This window comes from Anomalospiza imberbis, chromosome 24, assembly GCF_031753505.1.
Source record: "Anomalospiza imberbis isolate Cuckoo-Finch-1a 21T00152 chromosome 24, ASM3175350v1, whole genome shotgun sequence".
Taxonomy (NCBI): Eukaryota; Metazoa; Chordata; class Aves; order Passeriformes; family Viduidae; genus Anomalospiza; species Anomalospiza imberbis.
Window position 1 is genome coordinate 277,099 of NC_089704.1, and position 25,229 is coordinate 302,327.

The following is a 25,229-nucleotide window of genomic DNA, read 5'->3' on the forward strand; positions in this document are numbered from 1 at the left end:
TTGATGTCATCGTCTGACAGTTCATTTTTTTTCCAGCTCCTCCCTCCTGTTCCTGTGGGATGGTGTTTTCTCTGGAGCTGTGATTATTAAACCAGCAGCTTCCCTGTGAATTGCATTCAGCTCCAGAGGATGGAAAAGCCCTGCTCAAAGGGGCAAAGTGCCTCATTGCCTATCCAACAGCAATCTCCTTCTTAACTTTGCTGCCTCAGCATTAGACACCCTGAGCCACCACAACTCCACAATCCCCTCGAAACACTCAAGAGTGAACAGTGCTGTAAGAGAAAACCACTAACAGCAAATCACTGCTGTTTGTGTTTGATGTCTAAGTGTTTTAAACACAAGTTAAACCAAGTGAACTCACCCAAGGCTTCAAAGGTAAGCTCTGAAAGTCAGAAAAAAAAACCACCAAAAAATTAGAATCAACAATAACTGTATTTTCTTGGCAAACTTGCTATTAAAGAATGACAATTTCTTTCAATGCTGTGACTACACAAGAATATACAGAGACAAAATCTCTGGGGACTTCTTCTGCAGCAACCTCTGTGAGGCTCACTAAGGGCATTCTGTTGAAAAAACCAAGCCAGTGGCTGCCAAACACTTTTATTTTTGCCCCTTCTCTGGGATGAGAAAGGGCGAATATTAAAAGATAGCAAGGGGAAAAGACCACCTCCCTGCTCAGGGAGGAATAAAGCCGCTCAGTATCTCAAATGAGAATCCACTTTAAAATAATGGTACATAAACCAGCTAATGTGATTTACTCCCCAGTGTAAAAGAGCCTTGCCATAGCCTGAGGTTCCCTGCAGCAATAACAGCAGGGACTATTGGCTTAATCCTCCCACAGCTGAGCTCACTGACAACTGTGTGTCACCCCAGCCATGTGAAAGGGCAGCAAGATCGGTACAAAAGGGGGTTTATGACTCTGAGTCTTCCTCCAGCTTTTATCATGAAAATTATTTATTATGCTCAAAAGGAACATCATATTTGCCTGCAAAAAGCTGCATCCACACTTAATTATTCTAGTTTGCCTGGAAGCCAGAGTCACTGCATTTCCTGAGATCCTTTAGCAGGAACATGCTTTCATTGCAGCAAGAAGGTTTGTAACCTCATTGAGGACTGAGTCAGGACTGTTGTCACCTCTTGTGCATTCCCATTCATCACAAGAACATACTGTTGCAAGGAAGTCTGGTCCTGGTGCATTTTGTGTGAATGTTATCAATCAGTTAATGTAAAACCACATTATTAATGTTTTACTGGTGAGTTAAAAATGGAAATCATACTAGGGCTGGGACAGCAAGAATTATTTATCTCCGCAAAGGAAAACTAGCTTCTATTTATTTTGTCATATAATAAATAGAAGAACTCACCCAAACAACAACTCACTCTTTGCTGCCATTGTACATAATGAATCTATCTCCTTACACACATCCACCATCAAAGCAACAATGAGCTGGAATAGATCTCTTAGACCAAGGCCAGTCTGCTAGACATCACATGTTACAGTCCTTTTCCTAAAGGGACAGTGCCCAGGCACTGAAGGTGACAGCACAACAGTCTGATGTAACTACTCTCTCACAACTTATCAGGTAAGTAGCTGAAAATCCATTTCTACCACAGAATACAGGAGAGAATCCAACCTGAGCAGAGGTTAACATCCTCCTGGGGACTACCTAGGCTGTGTTTAGACACCTACTAAGAGATGCTCCAAGGACATCTCTCTTGAGTCTTAATTCTTGTATAATATAGTATTTCTCACACTGTCCTCTCTCTCAGTGGGCAAAGACTCAACTTCATTACTTTCTACATATGCAAATCTCTTCTTTAGTCACCTCTCTTCCCATTTGCTTAACATCTACATATCCACTCCAGCAACCAATTTCTTCCTCCCACCCTCAGCTTCCTGAATCTATGGCCATGTTCCTCATGTTCTTATATTCCCAATCTTTCATCCTCTGAGGTCCCTGTGATATCATGGCTGTTGAAACTGCTCGAGGCAGTGACCATGCCTTCCTAAAGGATTTGGTTGATAAATCTCAGAGAGAGAAGTCTGATAAATAAGGGAAGCAGGGAATACATGCATTTAAAGTATAGGATGACACAAAAGGAAAATAAATGTCTGTATCAGCATCTTCTACAGTTCTGCCCACACAACCTTCAAGATGGTTCTATTAGGGATTACTGAAAGAAAACAAACCATTCCCCTCCAGCTTCTTCCTGCCAATTTTTTGTCTCCCATCCCTTCTCCTTCTTCAGTAAACTCTTTCTGAAAGAACTCAGTTGGAGGGGATTCTTCCCTTCCTACAAGTGGGTGGTGCTGCTTCCTCTCTCCTTCTTCCATCCCCTGCACCTCTCCTCTGAATTTAAATCACCTGTTGTAAAATTGAAAAAAATAAAATTACCTTGTTTCTGCACATAAAAACACATTCCTGAGATAGCTCCTTCAGAATAGCTGCTGCTCTGTACTACCCCAGAGAACCAATGGACTATCTGCACCTTCAAACAGGTGAGGACTGACATATAGAGCCATTTAAGGGCTACGATACAACAACTGCATGTTTTACTAGCAGGAGATAAAAGTTGTAAATAGATCCAATCTAATGTTCCAGTCCAAACAAAATTCACATAAAAAACCAGCCCACTTAATTAGATACACTTAGAAGTCCAATAGAATTCAGTGTACACAGCTGCCAGCAGCTGCAGGTGGTCAGGAATACACTAGAAGTGGCTGCTCATTGGAGAGCAATTTACCCCAGAAGAGCTCATCCAAGGACATTCTGCAAAGGATAGGACTAAGGGTGCCAGAGGAGAGCAGACAATACTACAGACCCATTTCTCTCTAAAATCAAATTGTCAGTTCTATCAGATAATAATAATAACAATTACTCCAATATCTCATTCTATAAACAAGATAATAAAGCTGTCTCTTCTTGCACAAGAGAAGCATCCATGAAGCAAAATGCCAAAAGCCATCACAATTTCAGAGAGAAGTCTTCCATTTAAGGGCAGACTAGAGCAATACACACTCCTGTATTACTTTTCCTAGAAATGAAGGCATTAGAAGGCTCAAGACTGCCAATTATTTTATTGTGTCCACAAAAGATGCAAAGAATCGGCTTGTAAAATCAGTTGGTGATTCATTAGCATCTCATCTTCTAACTGAACTACAAGGAAAAAAACCTAAATTATTAAAAATCTGTCAGAAGAAAGCAAAAGTTCAGTATAGTCTCTATTCCCATTTAAACTCACAGGGAAACACTGATAGGCATTTCACACACCCAGCTGTGCACTTGATCATTCTTTAAAGGCCTGTAAGAACCATAACTATATAACTATATAATGATACACTAGACAAGTTGATGCTGAGGTACCAAAAAGTGTGTCATAAATACTGACCCTTCATTTCACTGTCAGGACTATGACTACTGTCAATAGCCTAGACCAAGTTTAAATGTAATTTAGGGACCCTGTAAGAGCCCTCCTGAAGCTCTGCAATGTACAGCTCAAAGGTAAAAGGTGACCACACATAGCTCTTGTACAGAGAAATAACCCAAAAAAAGGTGAATTATCCCTTTAGGATGAGTAATTCTGAAAGGCACAGCATCAGGACCTCATTCTTCCATTCCAATTCAACCATTTAACAAACTTGCATAAATTCACTTTTATTGGAATTGAGGCACAGCGGGGGAAACTTAACACCAATACCCACAGATCAAGAGAGCCACAAGCATCCACTTGCTACAACCATACCCAAGACCACCGGAACAGGGTCTTTGGCACCAAGACCACTGTCAGGAGACCGGTGAACTCCACAGCTTCCACCTGCAGCAACTCATATCCGGACCTTTATGAATGGAACATCCTCAGCGCAGTGGGGAAAGGCCTAACTTCCCTAAACACCAAGCCCCAGGACCACCCAGCCAGGAGCCTTGCCCTGTTGGGCCCACCCAGATGCCCAACGGGTGCCCGGGGGGAGGAGAACCTGAGGAGGCGGAACCCCCAGACCACACCGCACCGCTGCCCCTTACAGGGCAGGCCGGGGGACCTCCGGGCACACCCCCGATCCAGTCACCACGGCCACCAACAGCCAATCCGAAGACGGGGTGAGACGCCCCCTCCCCTAACTAGGCCAATAGGAGGCAGGGGCGCGAGGCATGCGGCCAATCAGCAGGCGTGAGTGCCACCACCCCCCCCCCCACACTGCCCGCTTCCCGCCGCCGCGCCCCCCCCATCCGCCCCCGCCTGAGGGCAGCGGCGCCATCAGCCCCTCGTGAGAGCGCCGGCGGCCAGCTGGCCCCAACCACTGAGGGCGAGGAGGGACACGGGCGGGCGACCAGGGCAGTGGCTGAGCGGACGGGACGGGCCGGTCGCCGAGAGCGGGGTAGCTGGGCTGAGCGCGGCCCAGAATTATGGTGGAGAGATTAGACCCCCCCACAGAGCTGGGGAGGGCAAAACATGGCTCTGGCACCCCCCGCGCCGCTCAGGTGCCGGGGTCTGGACCGTACCACGGAGGGAGGGGGGAACAAGGGTGGGGGCACCCCCTTCTCCCCGTGTCCGGGGCGGGTGGGGGATCCCGGCTGGGGCGGGGGGGGAAGCGGACTGTACCTCTCCCGCGGGGTGTGGGGGGAAGGGAATGAGTACGCCCTACTTCCCCTTCCCTTCCTCCTCCCCCCCCGCCCCCCCACTGGCGGGAGTGAACGGTTTATCCCGGCCCCGCACCGCCAGCTCCGGGCGCCATCTTGGGTGCGACTAAAACAACAAGTCTAAAACCCCCGGCGGGTCCTCGCGGCGTCTCCGGGCCGCGCTGCCCTCCCGGACCGTCCCATCGCGTTACCTGAGGGGGTCCCGTGCGGGCGCCGCGCCCCGGCTGCTGCCGCCGGCCCCGCGGCGGCCTCGAACCCCCCCACCTGTCCTCACCTCACAATGGTAGCTGCAGAGCGGGAGGGGGGGGGGGGGGGTGGTGGCCGCCCGGGCCTCATTACCATAATCTGCCTGGCAACAAGCCGCGGCGTCGCGAGCTGATTGGCTGAAACGTATCCACCAGCCACTATGGGGCACAGACTTCCTCAAGGAAAGGCTCGGAGCGCCCAGGTCAGGGAGCTGTGGTGCCGGGGGGGTGGGGGGTGGGCGGGGGGGGGGAACGACACACACATCCCGATCCGCGGGAGGGGAGCGGGGTGGTCCTCGGCCCAGATTTTTACTCTCACCTTCGGCTGCTGGCGACCAATGAGAGCCCCTGTCTCATGCCTGCCAGGGATATCTCCGCCAATCAGGGTGCGCTTTTCATCGCGGCGCTCCGCCCCCGCGCTGGGAGAGGCGGTGTGGGCGCCGCGGGCAGTGCCCCCTGCTGGGGGGGGTGGGGGGCGCCGGGCGCCCCCTGGTGGCGGGAAGGGGCAGGGCGGCGGCACCTCCGACCCCCCTCGCTCACTCCGAGTTTTCAAGGACAGGTAGGGCCGGGCCCATCCCCCACTCCCTCCGGGATGAGGAGGTGACTCCTCAGCTTCTCGTGGGAGCCCATCCGCAATTCTCTGCAGCCCCTTCAGCGCTATCTGGCAGCCCCTTGGAGCATAATTACCTAAAATTGCGTCAAAATAGTGGATTCCACTGGAATTTTACTTAAAGCTGATAAACTAAAAAGCTGAAATATGAGCTATTAATATCTCTTGAAGGTCAACCTATGAGAAAATGCCCACGAAAGGGCTCCTTGTGCCTAAAACGTCCTTAAATGGTGCTATAACTTTCTTGTATTCATGGTACATGTATCTGAGTCCTAAATGTCTGCTCAAAGAAGGATAATAATTACTGTTGTTCAAAAGTGTAACATCCCAGTGCGGTTAGTGCCATATTTGTGTTTAGTATTTATCTATTTGTATTATGGTGGCGAGGAAAAACATCCCTTTCTTATCACTGTTTGCTATTAGCACACACTCGGGTAGCTCTTTAATCAGGTAGGTCAGTAGATATTTAAGCCAGACAATCCCTGTGTTTAGGACCTTTTAGTTTTATTCTAAATGGCTTCATTGACTGTGTGTAAACCGCTGTTCACTGCAGTGTGGGCAGCTGCAGATCCCCCAATGGGCCATTGCGGCCAACTGACCAAAGCCCAGGAGGACAAATGGGGGAAATTTGGCTTAAATATTAATCACTACTTTTACAGAACTGGTTTTGCTCAGTCCCTGTGCTGGGAGAACAGCAAGAGGGTCAGATCTTGCTGCCATTAAGTGTAACTCCATTAGGTCTGTCCTTTTAAAGCCTGGATTAGTCTTTTAAATTATGAGCTGCTGTTGTAAATTGAAATCATCCCCTGTTGTACTGACACCCTTCCATGAGCAATCAAAATTTCAAAAACAGCCCGCAGAGATACGAATTTTCTAAATTGTGTTTATGAACTTGATATTAAAATGTTAGATACGAGTTTTAAACCTCAAGTCAGCACAATTAGATTACTTTAGAAGTTTGTTTTTTTTTTTTTCCTTAACTATACTTCTTCACATCTCTGGGCAGTTCTCTTAATTTAAATTATGGGAGTCATGGAGCCAGTTTATTTCTCTGTCCCGTAGAACCAGCTTCAATTTCATTATACCATGCTGAAACTTCAGGAGAACAAGTACTACAAGGAAATACATAAAAGCAAACAAAACTGCTTTATTTCTTATAAATTTTAGAACCTGCATGTGTTACTTTAAAAAAAAAAAATCAAAGTGCATTTTTATTTGCGTTTTCCAAGAGTCTCCCTAACATTTTTGAAGGCTTGGTGGCTCTAGCACAAGAGATGTAGTCCCATGGTGGAGTATAGAACAGTACCCTTTCCTGAAACAGGGCTCATATTGAAAGTTGTTCCACAGGTTATTTTTTTCCCTTTGTAGTCAAATCAGTGCAAGTTTGCCATGGATGCACCAAAGCTGCCCGATGCTGGTCTGATTCATCCCCTGCAGTATCTGGCATCTGATGTAATGCCCATTGTAATTCCCACAGTTGATGTGTTGTTTCTGATGCTCCAGCACAGGCTTTGTTTCCCCCACAGCCTTGTGCTGGCAGAGAGAGAGGCCTTCACACGAGGTTAATTTATTTATTTGTAATCTGCATGGTTCACGTGAACTACATGAAATACCCCTCTTCACCTCCCGTCTGGAAGGCGCTGTAACCCTCCTGAAAATCCTCCTTTCCCTGCTCAGCTCCCAGGCCATCAGATCCATGTCTCCATCCCTGCATCATCTCATTTGGATGCTGCTGCTGCAGCAATTTGTCTCATTTTGCCTGTTCTGTCTCTTCCCTCTGGTCACTCCAACGTTAATTTTTCTACTGGTTCCCAGATGGAAGCAAGTGTACTGACTGGTTTCTCCCCCCTTTTCAGATTCCAGGTGGAAAAGCACACTGGAACTCAACCCCATTTAATTTATTCGTGAATATCTTTCTGCCCTCTTTCCCTTGGACCTCCTCACCCCTTCCTTTCCCCTAGAAAAACCACTCCTAAGTCTCTGCCATAAAAACAAGCCTCCCACACCTGGACCCTAATCCCTAAAGCTGCTCCCCAACCCTCTCTCAGACCCCTAGAAAGATTTTCTGTTTTTTCCCCCATCTCTATGGATGTTTCAGGTTTTGTTTGGGTTATTGAATTTTTCTCCATGACATAATCCCATTTTGAGGAACATATAGATTAAATATGACAAAGAAAAATGCTCAAGTGCTCTAAACTCATTTGAGTTATAGATGCAGCCACTGCCTCCCTGGCCCTGGTGACCTCCCAGTCTTACTGTGTGCATGACAAGTAGGTACTTAGGTCTAGATTCCCAAATTAAACTGCACATGGAATTGGGCTATGCTTTGTGGTACCCACTTCCCACCCCCATGCAAGTCAGCAGCTGGCTGTGATTTAAAACTCCAGTCAAGAAGATGGAAAAACTTCAGCTCTGTCCCCGTGTCTGTTACAACCTGCTATATTATAATGCAACTGAAATGTAATTACTTTTCATCCTGCACAGAGAATGCAAAACACAAATTCACTAGTTTAGTGTAAGCCACAATAAATTTAATTAAAGTGGCCTCATGTAAAACACATACAAGTACAATAAAGTTATTTTATTTTGATTCTCAGGATCACTCCTCCCCCAAAAAATTAGTCTGTTTTTTTCAAACATGCTGAATTAATCCCTTTAACTGCAAGAAAAAAATTGACTAAAACAAGTTTGAGGTTGTTGTCATAGTATCTACATCAACTCAAAAATTTAAATGAAAAACATACCATTAGCTGAAGCATTTCACCTCATGCATTCACTATTGGCTCTCTTTTTGTCTGATTTGTCCCCAGCCAAGTGGCATTTATCCTCCAATTGTTAATAATAGAGGCACAAAAATATAAGCCAATAAACAACTTGCATCATCACACCCCCCCCCCCCCCACCCTCCAGCCCTCTAATTTCCACTGGTCATTTGGTAAAACATAGAGCAAGTTTTAGGAAAAGGCAGCTTTTCAGTTCACTGAAAATCTATTTAGCAAAGCTCTGCTGGGGTGTTGGGATAGAAAAAGTAAGTCCTGGTGCCAAAATGGCTTCAGGGAAAATATTTTGCCACTCACACACCAATATCTCCCTGACTCCATTAGAACAATATTTATAAAGGCAGCTGCTGCTCCTGATGATCCCATGGTTTTAAGGAGACAACCATGGTTTCAAGGAGACAGAAATCAACTGGGAGTTTCACATTTTGCAGCTTTTGCTGCACATTGTCTCTTTGCAAGATTCTGCAGGGTTAGAAATGGATTTTTCCTTCTTGTGCTCAGCTGCTTCTGTGGAGCCCCAGCCTTTCTGCAGGCAGCATGTTGTTCCAGTCAGCCCAGATTAGGCAAGTACAGAAACTCCAGTGCAACCCAGTTCTTCTCTGCATTGCCAGACTTGTTCATTCTTGGAGCATTTCCCAGAAATCTGTGCTGGACAGATGTAGTTCAACTTCAAATCCAGGTCAGCTACTTCTTTAGCTGGGATTACTGTTAATTTAGTGCACACATTTCTTCTCTGGGAAGGATCTCGGCTACCATGATCCTGACAGCACTACACTGCTGACAGCACCCAACGCTACCGGCTGATTTCCCACTGGAGTTCAGATGTCTCCACAACCCAATGTCTGGTTGTGTAGAAGCATTGCCGTTAGTAGGAAATAATTTGTGCATCAACTGCAAAGTAAACACAGAGGGTGTTTGGGTTTCCTTTCCATTAATCAAGCCAGAATGACTCAGGAAACCCTCCATGCTTTGTGATATTTCTGAGTTCACTAGAAGGTTAAATAAAGGTTTAATATTCTCTATTAAAATTATTACTCTATTTAAAATTATGAAATAATTATTAAAATTATAGTGCATTATACAAGATTTCTAATTTTTCCAGAAGATTTGTCTCCAGCACTGGGAAAAGATTTGATACAGCCTTTGACAACCTTTTTCAAAATGTGGTGACAGTCAGCTTTCCTCCACCTGTCAGGAAAGAAGGGATTTTCAGAAATCTTCCTCCTGCTTCTGCATACATTTGGTAGATGAATAAAAGAGGTAACATAAAACCACATTCAGTGATAACTTATGGTAGATGTTTAGACAGCAGCCACATTTTCTTTAAAAAATTGGTATTTTAAGATTTAATTTAGTACATGTACTAACTCTATACTCTGTTTATCTTGGCTTTTTATAGAACAGCTAAAAGTAAGTCTCCTAGCTGGGAAAACTCTGTATCCTTTTTCAGTATGTATAAGGATAAAAATATTTTTCTGTCAGATGGTCAGTCTTTCTCCTTCTGCAGAAGTTAGAAATTAGAAGGCTGACCTTCTGATGGATGTAGGAGCTGGCAGAGGGTTTCCAAGCTACCAAATCCTCTCCGTCACAGCCACCTCAGTATGTAACCTGAGCAGGCTTTCCCTGATGAGAAACTGAGAATTTTAATCTTGCAGTTTTTAACAAGAGACTAAAAACATCATTGAAAACAAGTTGGTTCTTTTTTCTAAAGTCTATTTCTACTTATGCCTTTTAAGTAGGGTCTTTATCCTTACCCCCAGTGTTTACTCTCCTGATGTGTTTATAGACAGCAGTCACATCCTCACTGAGGTTTGTTTTGTCAGACTACACAAACTGTGTTTCTTTTGTTTCCTCCTGTTCTAGCACATCTCTCATTCCCAGCTGTCTACCCAGCCCCTCTGCTTTAGTAGGGCAACAGGGCTTTTACAGAGAAGATTTCATTACAGATGATGCCGTTTTAGAAATTGATTGATTTTTAAGGGCAGAAAACAACCCCTGGGATAGCTCCAGCTCTTACCTAAATGTCTGGTTGTCCAAGCTTGTGGAAATACTCACCAGTTCCCATTCCATCCTTCACCACCTATAGCAGCTAACTAAGATTCATCTAGAGATGACATCCAGAGAGCACTCAAAAATACAGGTCAGCAGGCAAGTTCAAGAGGACAAGGCAGACCTGAGTCCAAAATTAGAATTAAATTTGCATGTTATGATGTAGGCTGGTAATGAAAGTAAGACAAAATCCATTCGTAACTTACCTAATCTACAGCAATAGCACAGATTTAAGAGCCATAGCCAGTTGCAGTTGATACTAAGCTAAAACCCAGTACTCCTCTAGAATTACTCAGACAAGAAGCAACAGCCCTAAACTCTGCTTAAATAGGACTCCTGGGCTTGTGGGGGAAGGGAGGGGTAGTCCCAAGTGAAGCTGCTTAGAATCAGGAGGATTTATTAGTGGCCTCTGAAGTCTAACTTAGTGGTGTACTGCTTCTCAGGTGCTAAAGGTGGATCTTAGTCCTGATTTAGTCATGGGTTCTTGGAGAAGTTGATTTTGGTTTGTTGGTTTTTTTTCATAAAGGTATAAATTGAGTCTGTCTTAAATCTAATATTTGTATTATTACCCTATTTGTTAAGAGCTTGTAAGACTGGTGCACAAAAAAGAAAATACAGTCGTGGTTGGATTTTTTTCCCTTAATTTCAAGCCTTTACTTACCATAGTCTTAAGTTGTTTTTAATTTTTTATCATAACATTTTAAAAATTAGGTCTTTGGAAAGAAAAACACTGCTGACATTTTCTTACAGCATTCTGAGATTTAAAGGGGAAGAACCCCTCTCTTGTGGCATGTGGGTGGGGTTGTGTTGCTTGTCACCACCTTGGGGACTAGGGTTTCCTGGGTGAGTCCTGACCCTGCAGCAGGTGCTGTCTGGGCAGACCCTGGGACTGGTGTCATTTTGGTCTGCATTTAAAGTATTTTTGCAGTGTGGTTCTCTGCAGTCGGATGTGTCCTTCCAGAGGGTAGTTGTCTGGGTAGAAGAGAAATGTTTGTTTAGTGAGTGATTAGTTTAAAAGGAGGAAATGTTTTCCAACTTAACTGAGTTGGAAGTTAAGTATATTCCACCCACACTGTAGACAGATATATGAATGCCTTTGAAAACAACTGGTTTAGGAGAACAGGAGGAATCAAATGGAGCAAGTGCCAGGATTTTTCAGGGAGTTAATGCTGCCTTATCTCTGAAGCTGATAAAAACCAAATGATATCATTCCAGACAGCCATTAAGATTGAAGCTGCAGCCTCTGCCTGGGTGCAGATGGCTACAAATAAGAAACTTCTGTAGTCACACAGACAGGAAAAACATAAGAATGTGCTATTCATAGGAAAAGCACAGAGCTGCCCGGAGCAGGGAATGCTGGCAGGGCTTCTTCTGTTCTTCAGTGAAACAACACTGGAGGAAGGATGCAGATACTGTAGCCTGGCAAGAAATAACAAATTTGCTTCCCCAGAATCTTTCAGTGAACAGAACATAACCTTTTGAGCCAGAGCCAGTCTTTTTTCAGGAAATAATCCTCATTGTCACAGTTCAGGTGATGTTTTCCAGGTGCACCCAAATGTTATGTACTCCAGGTGTGCCCAGGCACCTGGCAAGCCTGACCCAAAACAGAGGTATTTTTTTCAAAGCAGCAGATTTACATGGTTAAGTTATGACAGGACTTGGCATTTCTCTGTTATTATGGAATTGTTAAACTGTTGCTTTGAACTCCTGTAACCCCAGCCTGCACATAGTGGAAAAATTCCAGATTTGCTTGCCTGAGCATGAGGCTGCAGTTCACAATAAAAGATTTGCTGCAGTTCCAGCTGATAGTGCTAGTGTGTCCTGCATCATGTCAGGTTTGCTCTGCCTTCATTTTGCAGGGATGCCCCTGGAGACTTGTTTCCAGAGTTTTGTTGTTAGAGTACAACTGGTATTTCCCAGGGCTCTTAAGTCTGTTTGCTTGGGAAGACTGTCTCTAAAGCCAGTACACCCCACTGGGAGCTCAGGTAGGATCTGGAATCTTCAAGTTTATCAAAAGAGCCGAGATTTGGAGTCCTGATTTCCAAAATCTGCTGCTTAATGAATTCGCCTGAATAATAGAGCATGGTAATAGCAATGGCATTTCTCAAAGCAAATGCTGAGTATTTTTAATCAAGAGACTTGCCAGCTGCAGGCCCAGCCCCTCAGAAGCCAATTTTTACACTGAAATGTCTTTGCCACTGTGATAAGATTCTCTTGAAAGTTATTCTTATAGTTGCTGAGGTATTCAGGAAGGCAAAGAACAGGAATAGGCCTAAGATGACAAGGTCATTTTTCACTACTTGTATCAGCTTGATATGGGCTGAATTCATCTCCCTGGCGAGTTCTGTTTCACCTGAGAATACCCTAAAAGTTGATTGAGCTGCTTCGCATCCTAGTGGTTCTCCTCAACCTCAAAATGTTGTAAATGTGCAGAGAAGAGAGTCTGTGGCTGCCCCATCCCTGGAAGTGTTCTCAGCCATGTTGGATGGGGCTTGGAGCAACCTGGTCTAGTGGAAGGTGTCCCTGCCCATGGAATGAGATGGGGTTTGAGGTCCCTTCCAATCCAAACCATTCTGGGATTTTGTGATTTCCTGTATTCATCTTAGCACTGAATTCCACATCCTGGCTCCCCTTCTCTGCTATTTTCTCATTAATTCCCTGCAGAACTTCTAGGAACTGTGCTTGTCATGCCTGTTTCTCTTTTTTCCCTATCACTTACCTGGTTTTATTTTTACCTCTTCACTTTCTCTTTTATTGTAGAAAAAAAAGTATTTTAAAATAATATTATTTCATTTAGTATAGAGCAACTGCAACACAGCAAAACCACACAGAAGGTGTTAATTAAGACTAAATATCAATTCAGTATTTCTGTGTCACCTGCTAGGAATTTATCTCCTTTCAAAGTTTTTCTCCAGGTTTTATTTCACAGCTGACATGTTGGTTGATAAGGGAAATATGAAATAAAAAGGAATGAAAGAGCCCTGTGCTGTACAGAATGCTGGCTTCTCTCAGTGTGGAATACTCAATAGTGAATCATGCAATTGTTAAAAAGCTATTGGCAAGCACTGGAGTTGAAGGTGGAAAAAAGACATAATGTGCAATATTTTTCCTTCCCTGACTTCAAAGAAACATCTTCCCAACAAAGACAACAACTTACATAGCCATAAACTCATGTGAATCTTATTTTTCATTGCTGTACTTCTTGGATGCTGCTTTGGTAAATGATTTCCTGCCCCTTGCCAGATGCTGTTTCCATTCACAATTAAGTCCAGTCCTCTGTGAGTGATATCACAGTACCATACCACAGCCCTTATTGTGACTGCTCAAATTTACCACACTGAAATACGTTCTTTGTTGATTGTTTGGGGACTTTCAGATCTAGGGTTTGACTGAAGTCAGTCTAACAAAAAAAAAAAAAAACACAAACAAAAAAACCAAACCAAACAAAACAAAACCAAAAAAAACCCACCACGAGAACAGAGCCTGGAAAACTCTGACAGTTTACAATGTGCCAGAAAAACATGGAAACAAAAAGAAGGGCAAAAACACAAAGTTTGACTATTTGATACATTCTTGTACAGACAGAGGGAAAGCTTGAAATAAGGGTTGTGTAAGTCATTGATTTTGAGGTGGTACAAATATTTAATTACTGACCCTGCCAAGAGATCTACCTGTGTGCTTTTTCTAGATGATCCAGCTGATGCTGGGTCAGCACATGGTGTTGGCTGGGGGAATGCCTGGCTTCAGGGCTGTTCCCCTTTTACCCCCTACATGTGCTTCCTGGCCGCAGCTCTGCACCCATGTGCCAAAGGAAGTGTATCCAAATACAAATAATTTCTAGTTTATCAGCCAGATCCCAGGTTTACACCCTTCTAAACATAGACCAGGAACTTTGCAGTTGCCTGCTGTGATCTGTAGTTTTTATCTCATTCTGATGCAGTTCCATCCTTTGCTGAGATAAGGTTTATGAAAACTGGTGGATGTGTTTTTGCCAGTGTCTGTGTGCATAGAAGTGATTATTTTGAAGGGTTATGTAAAGCTATATGTTCCGGAAGACAGAACAAATAGAAGGAATCTGGTTGAGCTACTTAGGGCCTGATCATGCAAGGAGTGGAGCACTCTGAATTTTAACTACGGATAGACCACTTGCATCCCCAGGTCCTTGTTAAGGTTGCAGAAGTGTATCTGTGTGTGTATATGTGTTTAAGCATAAATTGATCTAAGGACATAATTATATATGCTTATTTCTCCCCCTGTTAGAAGTAAAATGGTAGTTGTGAAAAAGAAAGGGAGACTTCTGCAATTGGTTAGCGAATACTGATTTAACATCTTTGCTAAGCAGCTTTTTTTTTTTTGGTTGCTTTTTAGCCTTCCCAGTTGACAAAGAATTGGCAAATGGGTCTGTCATCCAGCTGTATTTCCAGTAAGTATGGAAAAGGTCTTGTTAGACATCTTAACAGAAATGAGGGTGTTATTTATCATACCCAGTAAAATATTGATGTGTTTAAATATGCTGATCTATGAGATTTTAGAAAACAGAAAACCTGGTCAAATTTTGCCCTTATTATTGTCCACTGAGAGTGTACCAAGTAGTACGCTGAGGAAGGATTTAGCCAAAAGCAGTTTTGAAGGAAACTATTAAAATACAGATAAATGAAGATGTCTGCTGACCCTAAGAATCTGCATTCGTGTGGCGAAGGATTAGTTCTCACACTGCAGTGCTTTCTGATACATATTTTTATATCATCATTTCACATTTTAAATTCAGCTCTTAAATCCCAAAGGGGAATTAACTACCAGCCATTTGCATTTTAAAGTGAAAACTCAAACCTCAGTAGAGTGCTCTACTTAAGACTCCTTTTCTATAACTTAGCCAATGAGCTACATTTTGGTGGAGACCTTGGGGAGTCAACCAAGTGACTGGGACAAGGCAGGAAAGCCTAGAGTTGGAGGAAGCCTTGTAATTTGCTTCCAAAAATGCTGAATACACTGATATCAGTGTGAAGCTCTCCTTCAAAATGGTGTTTTTCATTGTTATGGGGCAAAATGTCTTTAATGTTGGGGGAGAAAAGGGATCTTCAGGCCTTGGCAAGCTGCAATGGCAAAAGACACAGGCTGTTCTCTCTTCCTGTGAGGGAGAATCATGGTAAAATAAAAAGAGCTACTTCAAATTCAGCCTTTTGCAAGATATGGGAAAAGACTATTGGAAAGTTGCAGGACAGGGATTTTGTTAAAGATCTCTCAGGAGCTGACTCATCTTCTGAGCAAATGTGATTCAGAAAGAGGTTGTTCTCCCCCTCAGGCCACAGGTTTAGGGTGGAAGTTGTAGGTGGTTCCCTCCTTCCCTTAGTGACACTGGGATTCAGCTTCTACTTACATATCCTAGTTCCTTTCAGCTGTGTCCTGCTCTTTGCCTTTATTCAACTGACACTGACTTCAAATACATGTATTCTTTATTTCTTATCACCAAGAGAACCTATATTCAAACTTCTTGCTGCCTTAGGAGTTTAAAACCTGCCAAAGCACTGTTACATCTCACTTGTGGCCCTCCAAAGAACTCTGCTTCAAAGGTTATAAAAACCCTGGAGCACGATATGAAGCCTCTCTCTTGAATGAGTTTGTAAGTCAATAGTGCTGTAGATCCCTGGGTGTATTTGGGACACTGAAATAAAAAACTTGTAGAGCAAGGTCTGCAAATAAGAATTCCTGTGCCTGGGATTTCTGTATCCCAGTGATTTTCCTCCGACTCTCAGTTGATAAGACCAGGCTGCTGCTCAGAAAATACCCTAGAGCTCCTTCCCAATGTCGGGTCTGGTGATAGTGCCAAAGGCAAAGCTGCAGGTCCTGTGTCTCCAGGTGTGCATTTCCAGCACCTAAGTCAATATTCCTGTGTTGAAATAAGAAGGATGACTCGGTGTTTGAGAACTGTGAGGCCCCAATGATGATTGTAACAGGAAATGTCTTAATACTTGTTTAAATAGAATGATGCAAACTACAGCTTTCTGTGCTGATACCAAATTAAAGTAAGGAGGGCATTTTTGGAGTTATTTTAAGTGCAACAGGAAAAAAAAAAAAAAAAGCACTTAAAGGTACCATGCAGCTGATGGAAAAATGGAAAACTACAGTTCCCCGTAATTTGTATTATCAGACATGATGTGTCTCCTAGACATTTAAAATTCCTTACTGCCTGTTCCTCTGTCCTAAGTTCCTCACACACACTGTTCTTGCAAACTGAGTAACTGCTCAAACAAGTGATTGGGGGTGAAATAAAAGGCGACTTTGGTGTTCCTTGAAACAGCTTGTTAGCACAGGCAATTCCATGATGTCTGATGGAACAGATGCTGAATCAGACCTGATTGCAGAGGGAGGAATCAATCTTTTGCTGTTGAATTACACTTATCTTCAAAGATGCAAATGATTCCACATTTATTCAGCAGGACAAGTCCTGAGGTTTTTACATTCCATGTTGTTCATTGCTGTGCCATTTGTTATGATGATTTGGCTTTTAATCTACCAGTGAATACTGAATGAAGAATTAAATCATGAATCAGATCTCTTCTGTTGCTTGCCAGTAACACAAGCCATTTTTATTTTCAATTTCAGGTTTCTTTTACAGTAGAGGACAAAAATAAATTATGAGTGAAAAGAAGTTAAAATTACTCTTCTCAAGCAAGGCTCCTGTATCAATGCTTAATCTTTCCATTATGTCTGATATCATAAATCATTCTACTGTAATATTTGACACAATCATTTGTGGGACAAATTAGGATCTAATATAAAAGCTGCAATAATACTGACTTATGTGGAACTGCAGCTAATTATAACATATTTGAATTTTCATCTTTCATGAAAGACCTCTATAAAATGAACAACCTTTCACACTGCTGAAATGACTGAGACAGGCAAGCAGGGGAGGGGTGAGGGAAGAAACATCCAAGGACAACAGGAGAAATCTCAGCACCATAATGAGCCAATATCAGTTGTTGATGGATTCTTTTTAATTGTGGGCTTTTTCCCTTTCAGATGGCTTCTCTACCACAGCTGTGGGGCTCAGCTTATTTAAGTTTGAATGGTTTGGTTGCCTTGATTCATGAACGACCGATTCTGCCCTCTTCAGAGGTTAAACATCGCTTCAGCCTTCACAGTGGACTAGAAGAGATAAAGGAGACAGGATGCCATTGCAGGAAGATACGTCTCACCAAGCAAGAGGATGAGAGTTCACTAAATATTTTCTGCAAAGCAGCCTCTCCTTCCTCTCTTCCCACTGTGCCTTTACTTGTAGACCTCTAGACCCTCAATCTTTTGAGTTCTCTGTGTCAGGTTCAATGTTTGTGTTCAGTTCCTTGGAGAAGCATCAGGCGTTGCTCTGCCTTGAGATCCTGCCAGTGCTCAAAGCCTCGGATCCATCTGGAGAGAGAAAATGAGCAGCATAAATTCCCAGTTTGTGTATTAACTAAAAAGGTGGTTAGTCTCTGCTATTTCTGCATTTGGGATCCTCAGTCTGAGTGTGGGCTCATTATTCTATTGGATTATATATCAGAAGTAATTTCTTTGCCTGGGAAGTGAGTCCTACATGGGTGCAAATCTATTCCCAGTGGATTCCTTGTGTCTCTCATATGTTGCTTTTGCCTTGGATAGTCTTCAGAAAAACAAATTGTCTGATTAAGTTTACCATTGGTTTTGCCCCCCATCTAGAAATGAGAGGAGATCATAGATTTAGCACATTTTCTGGATGCTGAGATTCATATGCAGAGTGTTGAAGGAGCAGCAGCTTTCTTTAGCAGCCACTCTCTTGTGCTGCCCTTAAGTATCCTGGATTGATGCATTTTTCATTTTCCAATGCAATTGAACTTTTCTGTGCGGGTGCTTCAGCAAAGCTGTAATATCTCCAAACCTAACAGAAGGGTTATTTTGAAGTTTTCAGTTACAGGAGTGTTAATGCCAGGCTTGTTTCTTTGACAGTCTGTTACATGCTGTAGGCAAGGATTGTGCTGTTTGAGGTGAATACAGCACAAACTGCTGCGCTGATTTGCCCACTTCAGACATCTCAGTGGAAGCCAGATGAATGGCACTGTTTCAGGCATGGACCAGAGCAGTGGGAAAATGGCCATCAAGATTTAAGGGTTTATTGGTATAAGGAAGGGTAGATTTTCTCCCTTCCCTGCAAATCCCTTTTAAAGTCTCTGAGCAGAAACAAAGGCTTGCTGTCCATCACCATTTATTGTCACTTCTTTTCACAGATTTCTGTGCTGTTTTTCTCATGTCTGCAGTTATTCCATTTATCCCTGTTTTTATGGTAAGCACCTGTTCTTAGTTATTCTCCATCCTTTCACTCTTCTAAACTTCACTGTATTCCTCTAGAAATCATCTTTTTATTTTTAAGCTCCTGTCTGCCTCTCAAGGTTTCTGCATTTTTTGTTACCATCTTTCTATGGAGCATCTTCTCACTGTATATCTTAAGCCCAGTTTCTTTAGCAGTTTCCTTCATCTCACTGCTGCTGGACTTCCTTCATCTTGTCCCCAGTGTGTTGTCATTTTGAGTCACACATGGAAGGCTGAACTGCAAGGCTGCAGGAACCCTGGACTTCCACACGGAAGTGCTGCAGCCAAATACAGATGCCAGACAAGGCTGGCAACCTTCTGATGTTATTTATGAGTCTGAAGAAGTAATACATCCCCAGGCACTCAACTAGCTGGATGTTGGATCAAGTTTGAGTTGGCTAATAACAGTTTTGCTTTGCTTTCTGCTCCTTATACGGCCTTGATGATAGGTAGAGGTCTTGTCTGAAGGGCAGGATGGCTCCAGATGAGTTGGGGCAGTTAGGTGGGCATCATTTGTGCACTGTATTTTTCCTAGATGCACTGCTTAGTATTTTTTATATTACTGAATTGTGTTCAGCAGTAGTAATATTGGAGTATGATTATGATATTCCAATAATTAGCAATAGGGAGTTCTTTACTTAATCCTACCACATTCTTTAGTTGTTTCGAACTTCAGTTTGCAGTCTACCTCCTAAAACCCAGATTGACTTAATTCTACCTCTGCAAGCTCTACCTTGCACATACCTGTCACACAGAACTAGCACGAATGATGCGATCCCCCATTTAAATCTTCAGTCAAGTTGAGCTGTATAGGATTACAATTCACTGGTTAATTGTACTAATTTTACACTTTAATTTCAGGAATTTAAGAAAATTGTGGGAATTTTCAAAGATTTCCTCACTTTTCCTGAACTCATTCTCTGGGTACTGAAAGGATCTCAATGTATCAGTTTGCTAAAGTTGCTGCTTTAATGAGAGACTTTAATGGTACCAGATGCATTCCTTGATGATTTTTGTTTGCTCTTTTTATCATGAATTTAACTTAAGTCTTTCAGAGCACATTTTTGCAATCATAAATACGTGCTTTTTGTTTACACAATTACGGTCTTGCAAGTGAAAAGGGGCAGAGACGTTCACTTGAAACATTTCTTACAGAATAAAGATTGGCAACCAAAGGTGAGGATGAGATTCTCAGTACTTAATTAGCACAGATGTGCTAGAAAAGGGCACTAAGAGCTCCAGAACTTAGGTAAAATGGGATTCTTGGAAGTAAATAAAGAATTTCACCTACCTAAACGCCTACCTAACAGGTTTAACAGCAGGAGAGGTGTCCTAGTGAATGCTGCAGCCTTTCAGCATTGATTCAAATTGGTGCTGTCATCACAGGCAAGTACCAGTGCTCACCTGAAATAGACCTGTGCACTGAATTATACACAGCCATCGTGTCACCATGCCTGCAGTGATGTGTGTGGACAGGAGGCACCTGAAAAAAGCCACCCCCAAAGCCTTTCCATGCTGAAAACCTTTGGGTTTTTTCCAACTGATGGAATTCCATTTAGATCTTGCTGGAGGCTCTTATCTCAATCTCTCTCCCTGCCATCCTGCAGTCATATAATTTAGTTGCATGTAGAGCTCCTGATCATCACCAAGGAATGACCAAGGTCTGAGAGATTAAACCTTTTTTTCTGGGGACTTTTTGTCCTGGTGGGACTGCTCTCTGCATGAAGGGAAATGTGTTATTCTTCAAATTTTGATTTCTCACTTGCTTTTTAGGTAGTGAACTGAGCACTGATGGCCTTGCTTTTGAAGAGGCATATCCTGTGTTGCAGCCTTGCTGCAGGACTTCACCTCTTACACCCTGGTGGATCTGCACTGCAGGACTAGGAGCAGGTGAGAATGCAGATAAGGTTGTACCTCATACTTATCAGAGAGACTTCCCCAAGAGTCACCAGATTTAAAGTTTTTCAGAAAAACAAGGATCACACTGTTGGAGTCAGTGCTGTGAACATAAATTCTCACAAAGCACTATGTAAATATTAAAAGTAAATTAATTTATGTAGCACTTTAAATACTATATAAATTCAACCTTGAATGAAAGTCCCATCCCAAAGATTTACAAAGAACTTCTACATTTTGGACTGGGGAGGGGAAAAAAAAATCCCTCCTTTTTAAGTAAAGGGAAAAGCTTAACTCAGAATGTCTTGTTATACTCCTGTATTTATATTGCACATTAAAATACTTACATTAAAATGTGTCAGTTTTCAAAAGCAACTTGTTACTCCGTTTTTCAACTGAACTTGGCCAGGCTAAAAAGAGAATTATATATGCCAGAGAAGTGCAGTAAAAGAGATTTAAGGGTTTTCAAATAGTGTAAGAAAGAGACTATAATAAGTGGCCAGTAGGCCAGTCAGCAATTTTAATTAAAACTGGGCTGCTTATTGGTCTGTTGTACAGATTCACCCCATCTGCAACATTTCAGCAATGTTCCTATTTCAGAAAACAGCACTTGTAAGAGCCACTAGAGAATATGGAAGTTTAGAATGGAAATGTTTTGTAACTGTGACATTTTGTGCTAAGATCTTTTTCCATCCCATTTAAGCACCTCACGTATCTTCACACAAAAATGAAAGCAAATATATAGAACCTATAGGATATTCTATCCTTGTCTAGTGGAAGGTGGAACAAGATGAGATTTACCAACCCCAACCATTGTGTGATTCCATGATGCTGCTTTTCTAACTTAATGCCAATAGGATCACTGCACATCAGTGTGAAAAAAAATCCAAGAAGTCTAAAATATATTGGTATTTTTAAAGATCTCATATTCTTGAAACCAGTGGGATCTTTAGTGGTTGAGTCTTCAAGGTGGGCATGTGTCATCCCTGAACTGACCTACATTTCCATTGGGAAAACCAAGGAAAGTACTAAAAAGTAAATAAATGCTCTGCACAGGTGTGGAAGGTCTGTGGTATCAGCAACTGCACTTGGTATACCTGTTTTGTTCCTGAAGGGTTTGCTTATTTTAAAATTATAATTATTTTAAGTTTCCGCTTTTAAAGTAACATGGTGAAATTAAGATGCCCCCAATGCAAATTTGGCACAAAAACCTGGTTTTAAAGCCAGATATGTGTCCTGAAATAGCAGCACTAGCAGCGGCAGAACATCTGCACTGGAAGGAACTGCTGCTGTGCTCTGGTTGAAAAGAAGCACAAACTGAAGGTGGTGATGGTGATGTGTCTGTTTTTTAATTAGATACATGCATGTTATTTAACGTTTATGGAGAGCTGTGCTGTGTTTACAGAGCAGCTTGTGTGGCAGCACATGTGATGTCTTCCAAGTAGTGTCTGGTGAGCACCCGGCGTTGGCAGCAGGATGAAGCCATCAATGAGTATCATTTTTATCGTTCAATAGCTGTATTTTAAGGGAAAATAAATAAAGAATGACATATGCATTGAGTTTCATTATGAAACCCAAATGGCTGGAAACTTGATGCTTGCACATGGCTTAAGAGCTTTGAGAAATGGGGGATAGATGTCGAGATGGTTTTTTGAGTGCAAAACATAATTTTTTTATTTTTACATGAGGAAAACGTCTCGTTAGACTTTTATTACCCCAGAACGTTCCCGCTTGCCGCAGTGCTGAGGTGAAGTGTTCAGCCTACAAATGGCCATACAGGCCACAGCCTTTCCCGCTGCCCACTCTGCGGAGGCTCACCGCGGGACTGCTTTCTGCGGCGGCCTCAGGCGGCAAGGCCAGGCCCGGCCCGGGCCACCATGGGACTGCTTTCTGCGGCGGCCTCAGGCGGCAAGGCAAAGCCCGGCCCGGGCCACCGCGGGACTGCTTTCTGCGGCGGCCTCAGGCGGCAAGGCCCGGCCCGGGCCACCGCGGGACTGCTTTCTGCGGCGGCCTCAGGCGGCAAGGCCCGGGCCACCGCGGGACTGCTTTCTGCGGCGGCCTCAGGCGGCAAGGCAAGGCCCGGCCCGGGCCACCATGGGACTGCTTTCTGCGGCGGCCTCAGGCGGCAAGGCCAGGCCCGGGCCGGGCCGGGCCACCGCGGGACTGCTTTCTGCGGCGGCCTCAGGCGGCAAGGCCAGGCCCGGGCCGGGCCGGGCCGGGCCGGGCCACCGCGGGACTGTTTTCTGCGGCGGCCTCAGGCGGCAAGGCCAGGCCCGGGCCACCGCGGGACTGCTTTCTGCGGCGGCCTCAGGCGGCAAGGCCAGGCCCGGGCCACCGCGGGACTGCTTTCTGCGGCGGCCTCAGGCGGCAAGGCCAGGCCCGGGCCGGGCCGGGCCGGGCCGGGCCGGGCCACTGCGGGACTGTTTTCTGCGGCGGCCTCAGGCGGCAAGGCCAGGCCCGGGCCACCGCGGGACTGCTTTCTGCGGCGGCCTCAGGCGGCAAGGCCAGGCCCGGGCCACCGCGGGACTGTTTTCTGCGGCGGCCTCAGGCGGCAAGGCCAGGCCCGGGCCACCGCGGGACTGTTTTCTGCGGCGGCCTCAGGCGGCAAGGCCAGGCCCGGGCCACCGCGGGACTGCTTTCTGCGGCGGCCTCAGGCGGCAAGGCCCGGGCCGGGCTGTCCCCGCCCGGCTCCCGTCCGCCGCGGCAGCCATTTCCCGCTGGGGGGCGGCTCCACCCGCCATGCGCCTCGTCCTATTGGCTGGTATCTTAGCGGGGGTGCGGCTGCCTGCCGCCTCGCGATTGGCGCGCGAGGCTGTCACTCTCAGCGGGGGCGTGGCCTGGCGAGGCGGCTCCCCGCAGGGCCGCAGCGGCCGCAGTTGCGCTCGGGCGGCGGCGGCTGATGGCGGCGGCTATGGGCTCCGCGCTGCTGCTCCTCCTCCTGGCGCTCCTCAGGCCCGCGGCCGCGCTCGCCGGATACATCGAGGTGTGTGAGGGGTGCGGGGGCGGCCAGGTGGGGCTCCCGCGGGGTACCCGATGCGTAGGCGGGAGGTAAGCGGGATTCGGGGTGTCTCGGCTGGTTTGGAGCCACCTTGGAGATTGTCCAGCGTCTTTGAGACCTTCTCGGGTGGTGACTTTGTGTTTTACCGGTGTTTTCGGGAAAGCCGTAAGCCTCAGGCCGCTCATCTGGACGGGAAGCTCCGTCTTACCGGGATGCTTGGGGCTGTTTTTTTGGGGACGTGACCTCGGTATTCTTGGCACGGGAACAGGAGCGGCCAGCTTCAGATGGGTCCAGAAGCTTTGAAGACTGTTAGAGGACCATTCCCTAGAGGAAAACCTCGGTTAAACGAATCTATTTGGTTGCTGATGGATCCAAAATAAATATTTTGGTTGGAACTGGTACCTCGGCTTTTGGGGAAGATGCTTCTGCCAAGTGTAAAGGCGATGCATTTCATATAGAAACGGCTGAGATGCCTGTAGGAGTCTGTGTTTGTATGTGTGTGTACGTATAAATACACACACACGCACACATAAACGAGTATATATTACTTTTGTATGTACGAAACACGTATTGTATTTGCATATATGAAAATAACTGGACAGAGGAAATTCCAGCTGTATCCTAAATCCAAAGGCTCGGTGTAACCTAGCTCTCCAAACAACAAGATGAGTAGGAGAAAATCTTGTGAGTTTAAAACCTTGATACTATAACTTGTCTTATTAGAGGGAAGGAGCAAAACAAGGAGCTAAGTATGTGCTGAGCTTGAGAAATGGCAGGTAAACAGAGTTTAATAATCTGCACCTGAACGTTGTTTGGAAATGCAAAACAGCTGCATCAATCTTGTGGAGGTTCTGGGTTATTTAGGGCTGGATAAAGAAAAGGCTTGTGGCTGTTTGTGAATGGCTTGATTTGAAAGTTTACAGTAAATTTTAGCAAGCTTGGTTAAACAGAACATCTACCTCAGTGTGATGCAAAAATCCAAAGTTCTAAGCTGGTGGTAATTCCTAAGTGGGAGTAAACTTGGATATTTTTAATATGTGTTGTATGAAATTGGTCTAATTCATGATTTCTGCTTGTTTGGTTGCTATTGAGGAATAGTATTCCACGAACTTTGTACCAGTCCTTCTGTTAAATTTCTGTAAATCATTGGAACATGGTTGATAACTATTTGGGGAACAACTTGTGGGGAGGTCATCTTGCAGGAAGGATGGTGGAGCTGCTCTGAGGGCAGGGAGCTAATGCCCAAATCAGGTTCCTTGGCATTACCTTGGTGGCAGGGGACTGTCTGATGCTACATCCAATCTCTTGCACCTGTTTGGCAACTCCTCCAGCTGTAAGCCACTTCCTCTCTTACATCCGAGACAATTTTGGCTGCTATGCACATCCTTTCTGGAATCTGCTGCTTAAGGACATGTGCCATGAAATATCAGCTTGGAAAACAAATCTAGCTGTCATTTTATACCAAAGCCTGGTGTCTGTGTGATGAAAAAGATCCCGAGTTTTACCCGTCCCAGGACTGGCATAGAGGGAGAGCACTTGTGTCACAAGTTGACACTCAGGAGGGGCCAGCGGCCCCGAGAGGGGGTCACTGCCCTTTTAGAGAAGGATTAAAATGAAAATGTTCCTGCACTTCAGTTTGCATCCTCTGAAGGCATGATAGCCACCTTCATCTGCTGGCATAAAATGTCAGCT

At 44.5% G+C, this 25,229-nt stretch overlaps 2 protein-coding genes and 1 long non-coding RNA gene across 26 annotated transcripts in view; 2 read left to right on the top strand and 1 right to left on the bottom strand.

Annotated features, from left to right (window-relative positions):
* PRDM10 (PR/SET domain 10) overlaps window positions 1-5,324 on the bottom strand; it is a 44,604-nt gene extending 39,280 nt beyond the window's left edge. For 11 of the 18 annotated variants that reach the window (XM_068172351.1, XM_068172348.1, XM_068172345.1 and 8 more), the window contains exon 1: window positions 4,912-5,065. The gene's annotated coding sequence lies outside the window, so the exon portion shown is untranslated. The other 7 variants (XM_068172339.1, XM_068172329.1, XM_068172335.1 and 4 more) reach the window with 6 other exon arrangements.
* A 9,194-nt stretch (window positions 5,325-14,518) lies between these two features.
* Window positions 14,519-20,788, top strand: LOC137462023 (uncharacterized). The gene is made up of 2 exons (XR_010993557.1): window positions 14,519-14,744; window positions 17,345-20,788. It is a non-coding gene; the product is annotated as an uncharacterized lncRNA (long non-coding RNA).
* Window positions 20,789-23,360: 2,572 nt separating this feature from the next.
* Window positions 23,361-25,229, top strand: part of APLP2 (amyloid beta precursor like protein 2) — a 51,006-nt gene continuing 49,137 nt past the window's right edge. For all 7 annotated transcript variants that reach the window (XM_068172071.1, XM_068172074.1, XM_068172072.1 and 4 more), the window contains exon 1: window positions 23,361-23,522. In XM_068172071.1, coding sequence (XP_068028172.1) covers window positions 23,439-23,522 — 84 coding nt within the window. In that variant the 5' untranslated portion in view covers window positions 23,361-23,438. The remainder of the gene's footprint in view (window positions 23,523-25,229) is intronic.